The sequence below is a fragment of the Saccostrea echinata genome, unplaced genomic scaffold, assembly GCF_033153115.1.
Source record: "Saccostrea echinata isolate AGI-Se365-2 ecotype Australia unplaced genomic scaffold, CSIRO_AGI_Sech_v1 ptg000056l, whole genome shotgun sequence".
Classification (NCBI taxonomy): Eukaryota; Metazoa; Mollusca; class Bivalvia; order Ostreida; family Ostreidae; genus Saccostrea; species Saccostrea echinata.
Window position 1 is genome coordinate 2,102,853 of NW_026889805.1, and position 18,106 is coordinate 2,120,958.

Consider the following 18,106-nt stretch of genomic DNA (forward strand, 5'->3'; position numbering starts at 1 on the left):
AGAACAACAAAGCCAATATTGGTCATATTTTTATGGAAGCATCCTCATGTAGTGTAGATTCAATTTTGTTCAAATCATGACCCCTGGGGATAGTGTGGGGCCACAGTGCGCAGTCAAAGTTTTACATAGGAATATTTAGGGAAAATCTTTAAAAATCTTCTTCTCAGGAACAGCAAAGTCTTGATTGGTCATATTTATATGGAAGCATCCTAAGATAGCGTTGATTCAAGTTTGTTCAAATCATGACCCCCGGGGGTAGGGTGGGGCCACAATGAAAGTTTAAACTTGAATAGGGAAAAATCACACTTAGTCAAAAAAAAATGTGTAAGCATCCTTAGTTAGTGTTGATTCAATTTTGTTGAAATCATACCCCCTAGCCTCCTCCCTTTAAGGGGTAGATCGGGACCACTTATGCATTTAAGCATTGCAATACTAAACTGATTTTTGCTTTTTTCGCAGCCACAGTGCTCAGGTGAGCGATGTGGCCCCTGGGCCTCTTGCTGTGTTTGATTTTGTTTTCTCTGTCCAGAAAAAAACTTTTTTAATCTCTCCAAGGGAAAAAACTTCATAAGGATAGTCATGAGTTACCTCTCTTTACTAGGTACACCAGCCAAGTCGAAAAGAGACAAAAAGTCAAAGAAAACATCAAACCAGCCATCAATAACAGCCATGTTTTCTAGAACGTGAGATTTTATTTTTGTATTCTACATTCTGGTGCTGATATTTGAATTGTCAGAGGTGAACAGCTTAGGGTGAAATTAGTGATCAGAATTTTTTATTTTTGTTTAAGTCCAGGGAAGAGAAAATCTATGGCTGATGATGAGAATATTGCTGCCCCTGATCAGGAGAAGGAGTTGAAGAAAGCTAAATTAGAAGAGGATGAAGCTGGGGAAACTATAGACTTGGATGGGTGAGACAAGATTGACTTTCATCAATGTGTGGTTGTATCCAGACTTATCTCTCATGCATTAAATCTTTGAAGGAAATATTGCAGTGCTTTTACAATTTGTCCAAAAAGATTTTAAAAAATGGAAATCTTCATACTTTTTCTATGTCAAATTATTTTCAGTGAAAATGTATTTTTAGAGATGAAAAGAATGTTGAAGAGAAAACAAGACCTAAAGCTCCACCCGCGAAGCCTAAGGCACCTCCTGCCAAGTGTCGGGAATGTAAACAGCTACTAGACGACCCAGATCTTAGGATGTTTCCTGGAGACCAGGATACAGCAGTATGTCTGTGATATCTTAAGTTCAAGAAAAAATGACAAACAAAAGCAAGAGAAAAATCAAAATCAGCACTCAAAATCAAGTAGGATTCAGAGAACAGTGCTAGACTCCTGAATATGTATGTAATAAGCAGAAAAAGATTTCCAAAAATTCATATTTTTTAAAAATTTTCATGTACATTGTAATTAAGGTAGAAGAATTTATAGCCCTGACTGATCCAAAGCTGTCTGTGTTCACTGGGGAGGAGGAAGAAATTCACAGCTACGACCAGAGACCTCAGCATAAAATCACAAACTTCAGGTAAAACTGAAGACCAGTATGGTCTGATAACAAAAAGAAATGAAAATCTCATAGGTAATGCAGATTTGTCTAAAATTTTTAGAGATTCTCTTATTATTTCAGTGTATATGACAAGAACACCCACCTGTGTCCATTTGACACGGGGTTGATTGAGAAGAACATATACCTCTACTTCAGTGGAGTCGTTAAACCCATCTATGATGAAAACTCAAGTCCAGAGGGTATTTATCTCATTTATATGTATATGTTATATAACTTTCAGTATATAGAGTAAAGTGTTTTGTTCATGTGGTTGAATACATTATGTTACCCACAAATTGTTGTATGTAACTTACTAGTAATTTTATAAAAAGCAACTTCTAGAAAATGCATTGTCTCTTGTGAAGTGAAGTACATCTTAAAATATTTATATCACATTTATATTTATATGTAATATAACTTCAGTAAAGTTGTTTCATAAATACATTATGTCACATGTAATTTATTAATAGTTTTATAATAAGCACTTCTAGAAAATGCAGTATCTCTTATGATGTGGCGTACATTAATATTTTAGGAGGTATACCAGCTTGTAAGTTGGGTCCAATCAATGAATGGTGGACTGCAGGATTTGATGGAGGAGAGAATGCTCTCATTGGATTTAGTACAGGTAATCAGTTAACAGGTACACAGTACAGGTAAAGTGGTACATGATATTGGTAAAATGGTAGAGTACAGGTAAAGTGGTAAATGATATTGGTAAAATGGTACACAGTACAGTTAAAGTGGTACATGATATTGGTAAAGTGGAAGAGTACAGGTAAAGGGGCACATTGTGCAGTTAAAGGGTATTAGAACAGGTAAAGGGTAACACTGTATAGGTATGGGCATCGGGCAGTCCTAATTGCACACCCATGTAGGTAATAAAAATGTTGCCAGTATCGAATATGAGTTGATGAATTGATGTCCCTCATTAGTTTCCATATATGTGGGATATTTTTAGCTTAGCTTGACAAAGGCTTCCCAGTTAAAGTTTTAGGACAAGTCTCATTCCCAAGTAACTATAAGCCATATATTGACCAAACTTGCTTGGATGAGGAATATAGGGATGCAGATTACCAGACTGGCTTTAGATGCAGGCTCTGACCTACATCTTTCACATGAGTGAACTGGTTTAAGTTTTTGGAGCAGGTTCATTCCCAAGTAACTGTAAGTCCCACCTGAACTAAACATGCATTGATGATGCATGTAGGAATATACTCTTCCACATTGGCTTCAGATTTAGGCTATTATGACTTCTGTGTATTTATGCGATGCGGAGTACATTCTTGCATTCCTTATAGATTATGATTTGTGTGTATTTAGGCTATAATGATTTCTGTGTATTTAGGCTATGCGGAGTACATCCTGATGTCCCCCAGTGAGGCCTATCAACCTTATATGGACACCATGAGGGAGAAGATTCACATGAGTAAAGTGGTCATTGAATTTCTACAGAACAACCAAGAGGCCACATACGAGGATCTCCTCAACAAAATACAGGTATGATACCACTGTCCACAAGGTCACACACTCGAATACCATGTGTGCTAGCTTATTTTATGCTTCATCATGAATACTGCTGGGGCATATAGGGTTTGTCATGTCCATCTCTCTGTCCATCTATCAAACTCTGTGTTAGGCTCAGTTTCAGAGCAGTTATTCAAGATCTTTTATCAAACCTTATATACTTATTCATATTAATGAGAACTATTCAAATGCAGTTATTTTTTGTCCTTGACATTTCGTTTGATTTTTACCACACTTTTCTTAATTTGCATTTAGCTCAGTTTCAAAAAAACTATTCAAGATATTTATCAAACTTCATATGCTGATATATATTGGTGAGAGATAATTTTCATAATTTTCTGACCTTAATATTTCCTGTGACCTCACTATTCCTCATTTACTGTAATCTTAAAGAACCAAGTTACATTTCTTTTTATGTTGCATTACTAATAACCTTGGGTAGGGCATTCATATCCTGTGGACATATCTCTAGTATTTATTTTTAAATGATGAAGAGTTATGGAGACCTATTCCAGGGTTACCTATTACAATGTTTATATTTTTATTTCAAGACCACAGTGCCCCCTACTGGACTGTCCAGCCTCACAGAAGACTCCTTACTGAGACATGCCCAGTTTGTCTTGGATCAGGTAAGCACTGTTCTGCCTCACCTCCTCACAAAGATAAAGCTTTGATGAAGAGGTTTCACTGTTGTAGACAGTTGTTGTTTGGCCTCCAGGTTATGGACATGTTTTTACTTCCAGGTCCAGAGTTATGATGAAGCAGCAGAAGATGATGAAGGGTTACTCATCACAACACCCTGCATGAGAGCCCTCATCAAACTGGCTGGGGTCACCCTTGGAAAACGGTATTTAATGATACCTGTTTCTTGAAAAACATATCTAGTACTAAAATATTTTTGGTAATGGATAAAAAATCACGTATTAAGGGAAGGGAAAATCTTGGATAAAGACACCTGAAGTCCATGTATGTCTTAGTACCCTATAAGTGGAATTTGTAGTGCGACATAAATTTAGCAATTTGTTTTTGATAATAAGTGCATGAATTTTACTACTTACTAAGTAATTTTACTACTTACTAAGTAATTTTAACAATTTAATGACACCTAAATGACACAACGGTAACCTCCAAAGCAGTACGAATTGTTACAGATATTCAATTTTAGCGATCTCAGTATCCTCGCTAAAAATGCCAAAATTGAATCCTTGCAAAAATTTCTACTTATACGGTATATGAAGGAGAAATTTGTTTTCTTGCTTTAGGCGTCAGATGAGGAAAGAGTTAAGAAAGACCAAAGAGAAGGTGAAGAAGCCAGCTTTCACCATGGCCACCACAACGAGGCTGGTGACCCAGATATTTGATAGCATGTTTCAGGGGGAGATTGATGATAAAAGTGGGCAGAAATCCAAAAGACGCAGGTGTGGCATCTGTGAGGTAAATGTTTCAGGTTGTTCTGTCTATAACCATAAATTTCAGAAGCCTCCCCCCCCCTTTAATTTGTAGCAAAAACAAAAGAGAGACATAAATACATGCATATTTTTTCACCTATAGATCTGTCAACAGCCAGATTGTGGGAAATGTACTGCTTGTAAAGATATGGTCAAGTTTGGAGGATCCGGGCGAGCTAAACAGGCTTGTGTTAACAGAAGGTGAGGAATAGATCAGGTTTAAGGGTTTTGATTAGCTGAACATTTTGTACCGATATTGCATGCAGCATAATCAAATTTGGAAGTTCTGTGCAAGCTAAACATGCCATTTCTTTTACTGAGGCATCATTCTAATTTAAGACAAAGTAAAGGACATACGCAATGTACCTTACCTACTGATAATTTTTCAAGATATTCTTAATTTAAGATTATAGTGCCATCAGATGTTCATAGACGAAAAATCAGCATGCATTACCAGGGGTTTTGAAAAGATATCAATTGATGAAAATTTTTGTATAATTCAAAAAAAAAAAATTTACAAAAATTACTAAACATATATTCCAGGTGTTTTGTTTATGCAGACTTGTTTTAGAAGAAGTGTACAATAGCATAGACATTAAAATGTAGCACACAGTTTCTTTAAGTATTGGAACTCTTCAACTCCAGGGAAAAAGACAATGAAGTTCAAACTACGTTGCATATGTCCTTAAGATTTGGTTTGGTCTTTTAGATGTCCAAATATGGCGATGAAGGAGGCTGATGAAGATGATATTCTAGATGATGATGATACAGATGACAAGTTAAATGTGGTCAGTTAAAGCTTGTTTATATTAGGTCAATAAATTGAATCTTTATAAACTTGAGTGTACAGATAAAATTATACTGAACATGAATCATAAATAATTTTGTTTTGACATCACAGAAGGAAAACAAAGAGACAACACCAATAAAGAAACACAAGACAGTTCTTAATACAAAGGTAAATGTTTACATTTCTGTTTGTTTGTTCTTAACACTGAAGTAAATGTTACTATTAACATTTCTGAGAGATGTTTAGAACTAAAAATGTGCGTCAGTAAATAATTTTTCAGAAAACTGACATCAAGTTATTCCTGAATTTAATGAATTATTTTGTTAACTTCAGACAAAACTTTCCTGGATTGGTGAAGCAATACATGAAGATGGAAAGAATTCTTATTATGCTGCAGTGTCAATCAATGATGAACAGGTAGGAAGAAAAAGAAAATCAAACAGAGATTCTTAAAAGCAAGTTCTCTTGCTGAAGTTTTATTGTCATTAAGCACATGTACTTCATATACAATGTATCTGACTTGTCTTTCCATCCAATCATCTTTTCTCTCTTTGGGGAGGGGGGGATGTTATTGTTGTTCTTTGCATATTCATCACAATTTTTGAATGAATAAAGTACAATTAGGATCCTAGAAAAAAAATTGGCAATGGTAGTTACTGCCCCTGCAATTGTCACCACAATTTTCTCGTTTTTCCCATAATTTCTGCCATTAAGAAAAATAACACCACCATTAGATATTTATCCTTTAGCAGGAATTTTCTGATTGGTCGGTTTTAGTTGTACTTTTATCTGCTGCTGGGGTAATCTAACGCATGTATGCTTAAACTCTTGATTTTTGGACAGGTAAGCTTGGGTGATTTTATTTCCATCAAGCCTGAGGATGTGTCCATACCTGTGTACATCGCTAAGGTCAACTATCTCTGGGAAAATGCCAACGGAAACAAAATGTGTCATGCTCAGTGGTTATGGTTAGGTCATTTTCATCTTACATACACTTCTTTTGAACATACTGTACTACCGTATAAGTGGAATTTTTAGCGAGATGCAAATTTAGCGATTTATCCTAAAAAAAATCAGTATTTAATTTTAGCGAGAAGTAATTTTAGCAATTTTATGGTGCATAGAAGGATGATGGTACCTCTAATGTGGAATAAATTGTTAGCGATATTTGATTTTAGCGATCTTGATATCCTCACTAAAAATGCCAAAATTGAATACTCGTTAAAATTTCTGCTTACATGGTATTTCAAGACTATTGGAAGATTTTGTTTAAAAGCAAAGTTATTTAATCTAGATTTTCCAGAAGATTAAATTTTTAGAGGGGGAAAAAATAAATTTGCAAAAGCAGTATAAAGAAAAAAAAAAAAGAAAATTTCAACTCCTTTTAAAAAGTTGTCTACTTAATATTGATGAAATGAAAAAGATATGAAACAGCATTCTGAAAACAAAAATTCTCCACTCCTAAAATTTGAATCTTGTGAATTGATATGAATCATCTGTTCTTCAGCAGAGGAAGTGATACCTTACTAGGAGAAACAGCTGATCCATTGGAACTTTTCTTTATTGATGACTGTGAAAGCATTAAACTAGAATCAGCTCTAAAGAAAGTGACAGTAAGTTAAATGGTTATTAATTTAAAAAACATACCCCCTGACTGGTATTCATGTTTTTGTTTTATAGGTTTTACACAAGAACATGCCCCATGAATTAGTATACAGACATAATTTGTTTTATTCTTAGATTCTACACAAAGACATGCCCCCCGACTGGTGTACATGTTTGTTGTGCAGGTTCTATACAAAGACATGCCCCCTGCTGGTATTCATATTTCATATTTGTTTTGTAGGTTTGACGCAAGGACGCGCCCCCTGACTGGTATATATGTTTGTTCTGTAGGTTTTACACAAGGACACACCCCCTGCTGGTATTCATATTTGTTTTGTAGGTTTTACACGAGGACATGCCCCCCCCCCCCCCTTTCACTGATTGGTGTACATGTTTGTTCTGTAGGTTCTACACAAGGACACGCCCCCTGACTGGTATACAAGTATGTTCTGCAGGTTTTACACTACGACACACACCCTGACTGGTATACACGTTTGTTCTGTAGGTTTTACACAATGACACACACCCTGACTGGTATACATGTTTGTTCTGTAGGTTTTACACAAGGACACGCCCCTTGACTGGTATACATGTTTGTTCTGTAGGTTTTACACAAGGACTCGCCCTCTGACTGGTATACATATTTGTTCTGTAGGTTTTACACAAGGACACGCCCCTTGACTGGTATACATATTTGTTCTGTAGGTTTTACACAAGGACTCGCCCCCTGACTGGTATACATATTTGTTCTGTAGGTTTTACACAAAGACACATCCCCTGACTGGTATACATATTTGTTCTGTAGGTTTTACACAAGGACACATCCCCTGAATGGTATACATATTTGTTCTGTAGGTTTTACACAAGGACACATCCCCTGACTGGTATACATATTTGTTCTGTAGGTTTTACACGAGGACACGCCCTCTGACTGGTATACATATTTGTTCTGTAGGTTTTACACAAGGACTCGCCCTCTGACTGGTATACATATTTGTTCTGTAGGTTTTACACAAGGACACGCCCTCTGACTGGTATACATATTTGTTCTGTAGGTTTTACACAAGGACACGCCCTCTGACTGGTATACATATTTGTTCTGTAGGTTTTACACAAGGACTCGCCCTCTGACTGGTATACATATTTGTTCTGTAGGTTTTACACAAGGACACGCCCCTTGACTGGTATACATATTTGTTCTGTAGGTTTTACACAAGGACACGCCCCCTGACTGGTATACATATTTGTTCTGTAGGTTTTACACAAAGACACATCCCCTGACTGGTATACATATTTGTTCTGTAGGTTTTACACAAGGACACATCCCCTGACTGGTATACATATTTGTTCTGTAGGTTTTACACAAGGACACGCCCTCTGACTGGTATACATATTTGTTCTGTAGGTTTTACACAAGGACACGCCCTCTGACTGGTATACATATTTGTTCTGTAGGTTTTACACAAGGACTCGCCCTCTGACTGGTATACATATTTGTTCTGTAGGTTTTACACAAGGACACGCCCCTTGACTGGTATACATATTTGTTCTGTAGGTTTTACACAAGGACACGCCCCCTGACTGGTATACATATTTGTTCTGTAGGTTTTACACAAAGACACATCCCCTGACTGGTATACATATTTGTTCTGTAGGTTTTACACAAGGACACATCCCCTGACTGGTATACATATTTGTTCTGTAGGTTTTACACAAGGACACATCCCCTGACTGGTATACATATTTGTTCTGTAGGTTTTACACAAGGACACGCCCCCCTGACTGGTATACATATTTGTTCTGTAGGTTTTACACAAGGACACGCCCCTTGACTGGTATACATATTTGTTCTGTAGGTTTTACACAAGGACACGCCCCTTGACTGGTATACATATTTGTTCTGTAGGTTTTACACAAGGACACGCCCCTTGACTGGTATACATATTTGTTCTGTAGGTTTTACACAAGGACACACCCCCTGACTGGTATACATATTTGTTCTGTAGGTTTTACACAAGGACACGCCCCTTGACTGGTATACATATTTGTTCTGTAGGTTTTACACAAGGACACGCCCCTTGACTGGAATATGATGGGAGGTATAGAACACCCAGAGGAAGAGTTCCCAATAGAGGATGATGGCAATACATTCTTCTATCAAAAATGGTGAGGATTTATTAGAAAAAAAGTTGTCATCAATAATTTTTGAAGATAATATCTGTAGGAAACATCTTCCATATTTACTCATTTTAGTTATAAGGTTAGTGGACAAAAATTAATCATCAGAATTCAAAAAGGCATTTTTAATGTACGTATATTTGAGGTAACAATAACCATGAGTTTACCCCTTAAACAAATCATCATTTGGTCTAAAATTTTGTTGTATTCTGAGTTGGAGACAAATTTATATTTTCCTAGGTATGACCCAGAGCTGGCACGTTTTGAGGATTTACCGAAACCTGAAAAAGCAGAGAACACAAAACATCATAAATTCTGTCTTAGCTGCGAAAGGCTGGATCAGCTAAGAAAGGTAGAAATGTAAACCTGAATAAAGATATGATAGAAGAAGTATATATGCATCAAAATATTATTTAGGTAGAGTATTCTTACTTAGAGTATTATGATTTCAATTTTGCAGTATAGTTGCACTTCAGAATCTCTTAAAATGGTGTAATGAGGAGTTTTTAAGGTTTTTGTGAATAGAATTTTTAAAAAAGTGATTTATTGATTGAGCTGTCCATTCATTAGAAAGTTGATTTATTGATTGAACTGTCCATTCATCAGAATTTTATTTTAAATCATCAGAAGGAGAATCCATCACTAGGTGAGGAGATAAAACGTGAAGATTCCTCGTCCACCAAGACGTTCTACAGTAGTGTGGCTCGGGATGGATTCCAGTTCAGAATCGGGGATTGTTGTTACATAGAGCCCACTGCCTTTGGATTTAATGTCAAACAGCCACCTGTCAAGAAGGTCAAATCTGAAAGGAAAGAGGTACCATCCTGTGCATGAATCCAAGTGATATTTTTAGCACGATTATGCATTCTTAAAAGTTCTACCGTCAAAAATTGTTCTGTCATTAAACTTTAAAACATTGAAAATTACATTAACACTTAGGTCCCAAAAAAATTTCCATGTCCACTCTTTACAGTATTCATGCAAATTTCAATCCAGGTAAAATGGTAGACACACTTGAACTATAACTTTGTTGTGTGTTACAGGTGGATGAAGAGCTCTACCCTGAGGCCTATAGAAAGGGGGAGTACATTAAAGGTTCCAACGAGTCCCTCCCTGAACCTTACAAGATTGGGAGGATATTGGAAATCTTCTGTAAAAAGTCCCCAGGGTCAAAGATAGTCAACCTAGGGGAAATCAAGGTCAAGGTGGGAAAGTTCTACAGGTGAGTGGTGGGTCCTTAAACTTAACCAGTATTAAATAGGGTTACGTAATCATTAATGTAAAAAGTCCCAGTTACATCAAGAAATACATAGATTGTAATACATTCCTGATGTCCTTATACTGCTGCGGTTGGTTTATTCTGAATTTTATTCAACTACATCTATCCAAGACTTATATTAATAGATATGACTTCATTCCTCAAGCTTAGATAAAATGAACTGTTGGTTTTTGATTAAACACAGTATTATTTGCTGTTATAGACCAGAGGACACACACAAAGGACCCAGGGCTGGGTACCACACGGACCTCAATATGCTCTACTGGTCAGATGAAGGTTAGGGTCTTCTAATTATTTTCTGTAACAAGGGCACTTCTAAGATAGAAACCCATCACAAAGAAATGAAAAGTTGTATTGGCATTGTGTTAACCTATACGTGTATAATAGGGATATAGCTTGCACAAGTTTATTTTTTGGTAAAGTGCATTAGAAAATGTTTATTTTTTGGTAAAGTGCATTACAAAATAAAGTTGATCTTTTTTAATTTATGGTGATATTTGGCTTTCCCAAAGAACCATGTTTTGTTTAAATTCATCCACCTATAATCTTTAACTATCCATGATATACTCCTTGAGTTAGGAATTTCTTTTAGCTAAGTATCCTGATAACCCTTTGCTTGACAGACATCAAATTTGGTACTCAGGTTCCCATTGAAAAAGTAATTGACTACTGTTGATTTTTAGATCTGAAGGCCAACAGTCAAACTGGACAAGGGAATATATTGACTGCTCAATATCTTAGGAACCCTTAAAAAAAACTTGATGAATGGTTCCACTTTAGGAGTGGATGACCTATGTAGATTTTTAGGTCATAAGATCAAGGGTCAAACTGGATGTAGGAATAAGGTGAATTCACCATGCATCGGGCACCCTCGTACTTTAACAAGTTCTAGCGATATCACTACCGAACGAATATTATCAAAATGAAACTTAGCATGTGGTATGTGATTAAAATATAAATTTTTGACACAATCGTGTACTATTTATTGAGAAATATCACTAAGAACCGATTTTTTCGAAACAAGTCGGAATTCGCCATGGATCGGACAATATTAACCATGCATCAGACATACGGTATTTAAAGCAGAAAAATATGATACCTTGTTCTCAGTGCTTTAAAATAAGTGATATCGAAACATTTTTATCTTTAATTTAAAAATTAACCCTCTAGTTAAATTTAAATGACTATTTCGATCCACAAATATGAAGAGATTTAGTTGCATCATATCGGCTTAGAAAGGCTTTACAATGCTATTATTATGGCAACTCGCGCCTTTGTCTAGTGGGTTATTATCATCTAGTTTAAAGAAATAAAATTGAGTCCATTTCTAGTCGTTATATATCGATAACCAGTATTTTCACTGAAAATTTAGAGTTTTTATTTTCTATTTCTGTTAAAAACAGCTGTCATATTGGTTTTATATGAAAATGGAAGCGATTACTCGTACATGGGAAAGTGTCCGATGCATGGTTAATTTGTGTCCGATGTACAGTGAAATAAACATACTAGTAAAAAACAACTCTAAAAATATTATACAAACATTGAAGTAAAATTTTTATACCCCCCGCAAACGAAGTTTAGGGGGGGTATATTGGAATCAGCTTGTCCGTCTGTCTGTCTGTTCGTCTGTCTGTAGACGAGATTTTATCCGGACCATTTCTTGGAAACTGTTGCAAGGATTTGTCTGAAAATTTGTACACTTATTATTCGCTATATGAAGGTGTGCACCTGGTATTTTCATCATGATTGGATAATTGTTTTGCATTTTACAGGTATTTCTTTCATTTTTATTATATGGTTTTGTCCGGATCTGTTCCCAGAGACTATTGCATAGATTTGTATGAAAATTTGCACACTTATTATTTACCATATGAAGATTTGCACCTGGTATTTTCAACAGTATTTGATAATTTTTCTGCATTTTACTGTTGTTTTTTTTTTTTTCATTTTTATTGAGTTAGTCATTTCGGGTTGATGTCTAAGGTTTGAGGCATAGAATCTAGAACATCTGTACAAAAATGTGAACTACAGCTTAAAACAACTCATTAGATCTAAAAAAAAAAAAAAAATCACAAAGTATTAAAAACAGTTTTTACATTACACAGCAGATACTGTAAATCCATTTGTCCCTTGGGAGTAATGAGTGGACATGCATCCAGTTAAAGATTAATTAATGAGTTCAGTGTGGGAAGCTGTTAGGGCATCTCTGATCAAGCAGGTCTTATCTATATCTCCTGGGAATTGGGCAGAAAGAAATAAAGATCTCTGTTGTCTAAGTCTCTTAATTGTAATTTATGTCTGTCAAAATACATAGTTACTGGAAAACCAGCCTTTTATTTTTAAAATGAGTTTGATATAAAGGTATTAAGATCAATTTGATTTTGTATAATTAATTATGATAATTTTTTTTTCAACAATCAATTTGCAGTGTCATGTCTCACAAAGATGACAGATAGTTGCAAACTATTTTTTCAATGTAATAAAAAAACACTGTAATTATTAGTATTGATGTTTTATTAGGCTGCACGTTAGTTTCATTCATTAAAAAAATATGAGTAATTAAATTCTCATTCTAAATGTTTAGGCAAATTGTGAACACCTCTCACATCTAGAAACATTAGTGATTTGGTACCTTCTCTGAAAAACCCAGCGGGGGGTATTTGTCCCTTTTGGACAGTTCTAGTTGAAATATTTCTTTTAAATTGTCAATCATTGACAAATTTTACCTAGGTCTGTCTCGTTCCGTTGAAGTCTATTTAAAAGAACGACAACTCTAAAAAATGCAAAATCGTAAAATTCTGGTTACTCCCCTTTGATGATGCAAAATATATCGTAATTTCAAGGCCATTCTTGTGGTATTTTTATCACAACATGAAAATAAAAATTGACATCATTTAAAAGTTGAGATCTTCACCTTTAAGACAGAAACACGGAAAGACTCAGATTCAATGAAAGTTTATTGCTTAAAGTTGTCCAAAGCAAGGTATGTGTCCGATGCATGGTTAACTCACCCTATATTGACTGCTAAATATCATGAGAACCTTTTGTTTGACCTTGTACATTGGTACTCCTTAAGGAGTAGATGGCCCCTATTGATTTTGAGGTCACTAGATCAAAGGGTGAAACTAGACATGGGAAGATACTGACAGCTCAATATCTAGAGATGTTTTTGTTTAACCATATGGTGGGATCCATTTTTGTGAGAATCCTATGTCAACTTCCTGTTTATCCGTGTGTCTGTCCGTACCATACATAACAAACTTTGGTCACAGTTTTCTCAGCAATTACTCAACGCAGATGCTTGAAATTTTAACATGCTCTTTATGTTTAGGCATGCCATATGGTGGGATTAATTTTTGTACGAATATGATGACAACTTCCTGTTTATCTGTGCGTCTGTCCTTACCATACATAACAAATTTTGGTTGCAGATTTCTCAGCAACTACTTATTGCAGATGTTTGAAAGTTTAGCAGACTCATTGTTTTAGGCATGTCATATGGTGGGAAACATTTTTGTATGAATCTAATGTCAACTTCTTGTTTATCCCTGTGTCTGTCCAAAAATGATCTTGTGTATTCACATCAGAGCGGGGGTATATTAGTGAGCATTGGCTCACAGACTTCTTGTTGGCGCTATAGAATCCAAATACTTGGTTAAATAATTATCACCTGATGAATAATGTCAGATGTTTTTGAATTATATATTTACAAATATGCATTCCGTGAAACACTCTAGTTTTATTTCAGAAGAAACAAAGCCTATATAAAGTCTGTTGGTTTGCTTAGATTAGAATGGATATAGCCCTTTCCCAGTCAATGTTGGGAATTTTTAATTTTTTATATCATGAATGTATTAATATTTTCTTTATTATATCAGAGGCGGTAGCGGACTTTAAGTTGGTGAAGGGGAAGTGTCAGGTCGTGTACAGCGAGAATCTGAAGAGTTTAGAGGAGTACTTCTCGGATGGCCTCGACAGATTCTACTTTACTGAGGTACATTATACATGTATTTGATGAAAAAAATCAATTTTAATGGTGCATTATTTTCAACTTTGAAGTTTCTTAGATGGACAGCTGAAATAATTATACCCCCCACTTAAAAAAGCTGGAGGGTTTATAGTGATCTGAGTGTCCATCCATACATCCTTCTGTACGCCCATAACACTTAGGGGTACCCATCTCTTATCAGCAACTCCTCCTATACCACTGAATAAGATTTAGACTTAAACAGAATCTTTATTACACTGTGCCATTGTGCATCTATTTCTCATATCAGTTGGACAGATATTTGGGGTTTCCCATAGCAAAACATGGAAACTCCCTTTCTTTCTATAATATTGAGGGTACCCATCTCTTATCCACAACTCCTCCTATACCACTGATAAAAATTTAATGTGACCTCACAGAATAGTGCACTTGTGCTCCTATTTTATGTTGTGATCGGACAGATATTTGGGGTTTCCCATGGCAAAAAAAATGAATTTTGCCGTCATTCTCATATAGGAGCCAGGGGTATCATTTTGTGGGCTCAGTGTTTAATAGTACATCTTTTTTTTTTTACTTACTTTGAACTTGTCTGGCATTCCTTTGTTTTAGGCATATGATTCGGAGTCGAAGATGTTTGAGGAACCACCACGACAAGCCAGAGTTTCAGGAGGAAAGGTAAAAACATTGGACACTGTTGAATTATTTAACATATAGAGAAGATATGATTCCTTTATATTTCAAACCACTTGAACTTAGAATTTCAAGAGTATTATTTGACAGGAGTTATACATATGACTGAATTGAGAAAGACTAATAGCCATATGTTGTTTATTGCAACTTGTAGCAGGGTAAAGATGGGAATTGTGTTTCCTGTTTAATGGGTTTGGGTAAAAGTGGGAGTGTAATTGTGCCATTATGCTGGGACAGGGTGGAGGAAGGAGTTTGTTACCTGTTAAATGTGACATCATGTTTTGGTGGGATACAAGTCAAAGTTGTGTACCTGTTTAATTGTGACATCATGTTTGGGTGGGATACAAGTCAATGTTGTGTATCTGTTTAATTGTGCCTTATTGTTGGGACTGTAAAGTTGGAGTTTTGTCCCCCTGTTTTATTTTCCTTTGTGTTGGAGCAGGGAAAAGGTAAAGGCAAAGGGAAGGGTAAAAGTTCAGCCCCCATAACAGAGGAGGAATCTACAGAACCCAAGAAGATCGACTACAAACGACTTCGCACTCTGGATGTGTTCGCTGGATGTGGAGGTATGACTTGATATGTTGCTAAATTATTGGACTTGCATTTACACCTATCGCAGTAGGAAGTACACTGGAAGTCTATAAATAATTTGTATGAAGGTATACTTGTGATTGTCTTTGTATAATCATGTTTGTATCTCTATCTTTGTAGGTATATCGGAAGGGTTCCACCAGGCAGGTGTAGCGGAATCTTGCTGGGCCATCGAGAAGGAGGAACCAGCAGCCCAGGCATTCCGCCTCAATAACCCCGGCTGTACCGTGTTTACAGATGACTGCAATGACCTTCTTAAGCTTGTTATGGAGGTATTCAGTGATTTTATTGGATATTTATGGGATATATCCCTTTGATTTTAAAGCTGTACTATTGCAAATTTTTTTTTAGATAAGGATAATGAAATTAGACAAAATAGAACTGGAATTTAGGAAATTTGTGTAGTGAGTTTTGTATAGGAAGGTCAATTAGGCCTCATGAAATTCTAATTACAGTTCTGTACCTCGCGTACATCCATTTTGAGGTAGCCATATTACAAATTTTATCATAAATTTGATAAAAATAAGTAATTGGTAGACCAGTCCTCAACAAAAATTTCTGCCCTCATTTTCTCATAGATGCAAATTTTGCCTTCATTACCCATTTTTAAACAGTTAAAAAAATTCATTAATGCCTATGATTAATGTTCACACATTGATACAGATCTATTGGTCAAACATCAGAAGCATTTCAATTTACAAGACACTCAATACGTTCTATTTCCATTACTGAACTCTTCAAAATTAGAGGCGCGTTTGGTCGTCTGACTGGGACAGCATGGCGTTACGGATATTACAAAACATGCCAATCTCAATCCAATTTTAAATGTTAAATGTAATTCCTACTCTTGATGTATATAAAGTTCACAACAATAAAATATTTCATTTGCATTTTCTTAGAATATGTTCATCGACATTCAACATATTGTTTACATGTTTATGTTACGTTTGTCCCAGAAATCCCACAAGATTTGTACATTTTCAGACTTTTTCACGAAAGAGCGCACTAAGAAGTATAACTCTTCCATAGTGGAAATAGAACATATTCTAATCATATGAAAAAAGAAAAACATCTCCATAATTAAATATTGAAAACAAAAGTAGGAGCAAATGCATTTTATGCAGATAAGTTAATAAATATACACAGGACAAGGCATTAGTTGTACACAATAGTGTCTTTGCTGTTTTCATTTATTTATCTTTAATTTAATGGTTTTAATGGGTTTCTTACCAAAGCAGAAGTTTAAACATTTATACATGGTTATGTTAGCCATGTGCTTCACATATTTACACATGGTTAAGTTAGCCATGACCTTCACATATTTACACATGGTTATGTTAGCCATGAGCTTCACATATTTACACATGGTTATGTTAGCCATGAGCTTCACATATTTACACATGGTTATGTTAGCCATGAGCTTCACATATTTACACATGGTTATGTTAGCCATGTGCTTCACATATTTACACATGGTTATGTTAGCCATGAGCTTCACATATTTACACATGGTTATGTTAGCCATGAGCTTCACATATTTACACATGGTTATGTTAGCCATGTGCTTCACATATTTACACATGGTTATGTTAGCCATGTGCTTCACATGTATTTAGTTGTACCAGTCTTTGCTTCCTCAGAGATGCCAAAAAGTACTAGTAGTTTTCACAACAAAATATTCTCATACCAGTACTCACAACTTTGTTTTCCATTACTTAAATTGTTTACTTAAAATGATAGCTTGTATATTGATAAAAAAAAAATGAAACGGGAAATGTTAAATGTAACAAGCATTCTGAGAGTATTGCATTAGCAATACTAGTCCCCTACCGGCAAGTGTAATCTGGTTCCGTTCCCGTTAAGAATTGAAAATGCCATAATTCCGTCAAAAATTAATGAAGCGGGACAAAATTCAAACTTAATCTATAACTAATCAAGGTAAAGCCACATACCAAAAATCAGCTCAATATCTACAAGCGTTTAGAAGAAAATTGCGGAAAACCCCTAAAAATTGAAAAGGCCGTAATTATGTCAAAAATCAATGAAGCGGAACGAAATGCAAACTTGATCTGTAACTCATCAAAATACACTCACATACCAAAAATCAGCTCAATATCTGCAAGCGTTTAGGAAAAAAGTGCGGAAAACCAAGTGGGACAGACTGACAGACAGACGGACAGACGGACGGACAGACGGACGGACAGACTCAGAGGAAACCTATAGTCCCCTCCGGTTTCACTGGTAGGGGACTAAAAATATTAAACAGGAAATATTTCAGAAGTATTTCAGTTCTGTCCCTTTAACAGTTTGAAACCTGATGAGTATCATGAGTGAACATTTTGAAATTCCAGTATTTTCAATAAGTATTTCTATAGAGCAATCACAAGTTGAGTATTCTTGATTAAATAATGGACTGCTTCAGTGGCTGATTTTATTGGTAATGAACAGAAATGAGGACTTGGC

The 18,106-nt window shown here is 35.6% G+C and overlaps 1 protein-coding gene across 1 annotated transcript in view; it reads left to right on the forward strand.

Annotated features, from left to right (window-relative positions):
- The window catches only part of LOC133173694 (DNA (cytosine-5)-methyltransferase 1-like), a 44,117-nt gene that overhangs the window by 6,198 nt on the left and 19,813 nt on the right, over positions 1 to 18,106 (forward strand). The window contains exons 6-30 of the mRNA XM_061308692.1: positions 602 to 683; positions 791 to 910; positions 1,087 to 1,228; positions 1,417 to 1,526; positions 1,629 to 1,747; positions 2,083 to 2,175; positions 2,896 to 3,047; positions 3,626 to 3,703; positions 3,818 to 3,921; positions 4,337 to 4,508; positions 4,626 to 4,723; positions 5,232 to 5,310; positions 5,424 to 5,480; positions 5,646 to 5,729; positions 6,156 to 6,280; positions 6,820 to 6,925; positions 8,974 to 9,083; positions 9,336 to 9,447; positions 9,723 to 9,911; positions 10,139 to 10,317; positions 10,577 to 10,650; positions 14,253 to 14,368; positions 14,972 to 15,037; positions 15,495 to 15,618; positions 15,764 to 15,915. Of these exons, the coding sequence (XP_061164676.1) occupies positions 602 to 683; positions 791 to 910; positions 1,087 to 1,228; positions 1,417 to 1,526; positions 1,629 to 1,747; positions 2,083 to 2,175; positions 2,896 to 3,047; positions 3,626 to 3,703; positions 3,818 to 3,921; positions 4,337 to 4,508; positions 4,626 to 4,723; positions 5,232 to 5,310; positions 5,424 to 5,480; positions 5,646 to 5,729; positions 6,156 to 6,280; positions 6,820 to 6,925; positions 8,974 to 9,083; positions 9,336 to 9,447; positions 9,723 to 9,911; positions 10,139 to 10,317; positions 10,577 to 10,650; positions 14,253 to 14,368; positions 14,972 to 15,037; positions 15,495 to 15,618; positions 15,764 to 15,915 (2,843 nt within the window). The remainder of the gene's footprint in view (positions 1 to 601; positions 684 to 790; positions 911 to 1,086; positions 1,229 to 1,416; positions 1,527 to 1,628; positions 1,748 to 2,082; positions 2,176 to 2,895; positions 3,048 to 3,625; positions 3,704 to 3,817; positions 3,922 to 4,336; positions 4,509 to 4,625; positions 4,724 to 5,231; positions 5,311 to 5,423; positions 5,481 to 5,645; positions 5,730 to 6,155; positions 6,281 to 6,819; positions 6,926 to 8,973; positions 9,084 to 9,335; positions 9,448 to 9,722; positions 9,912 to 10,138; positions 10,318 to 10,576; positions 10,651 to 14,252; positions 14,369 to 14,971; positions 15,038 to 15,494; positions 15,619 to 15,763; positions 15,916 to 18,106) is intronic.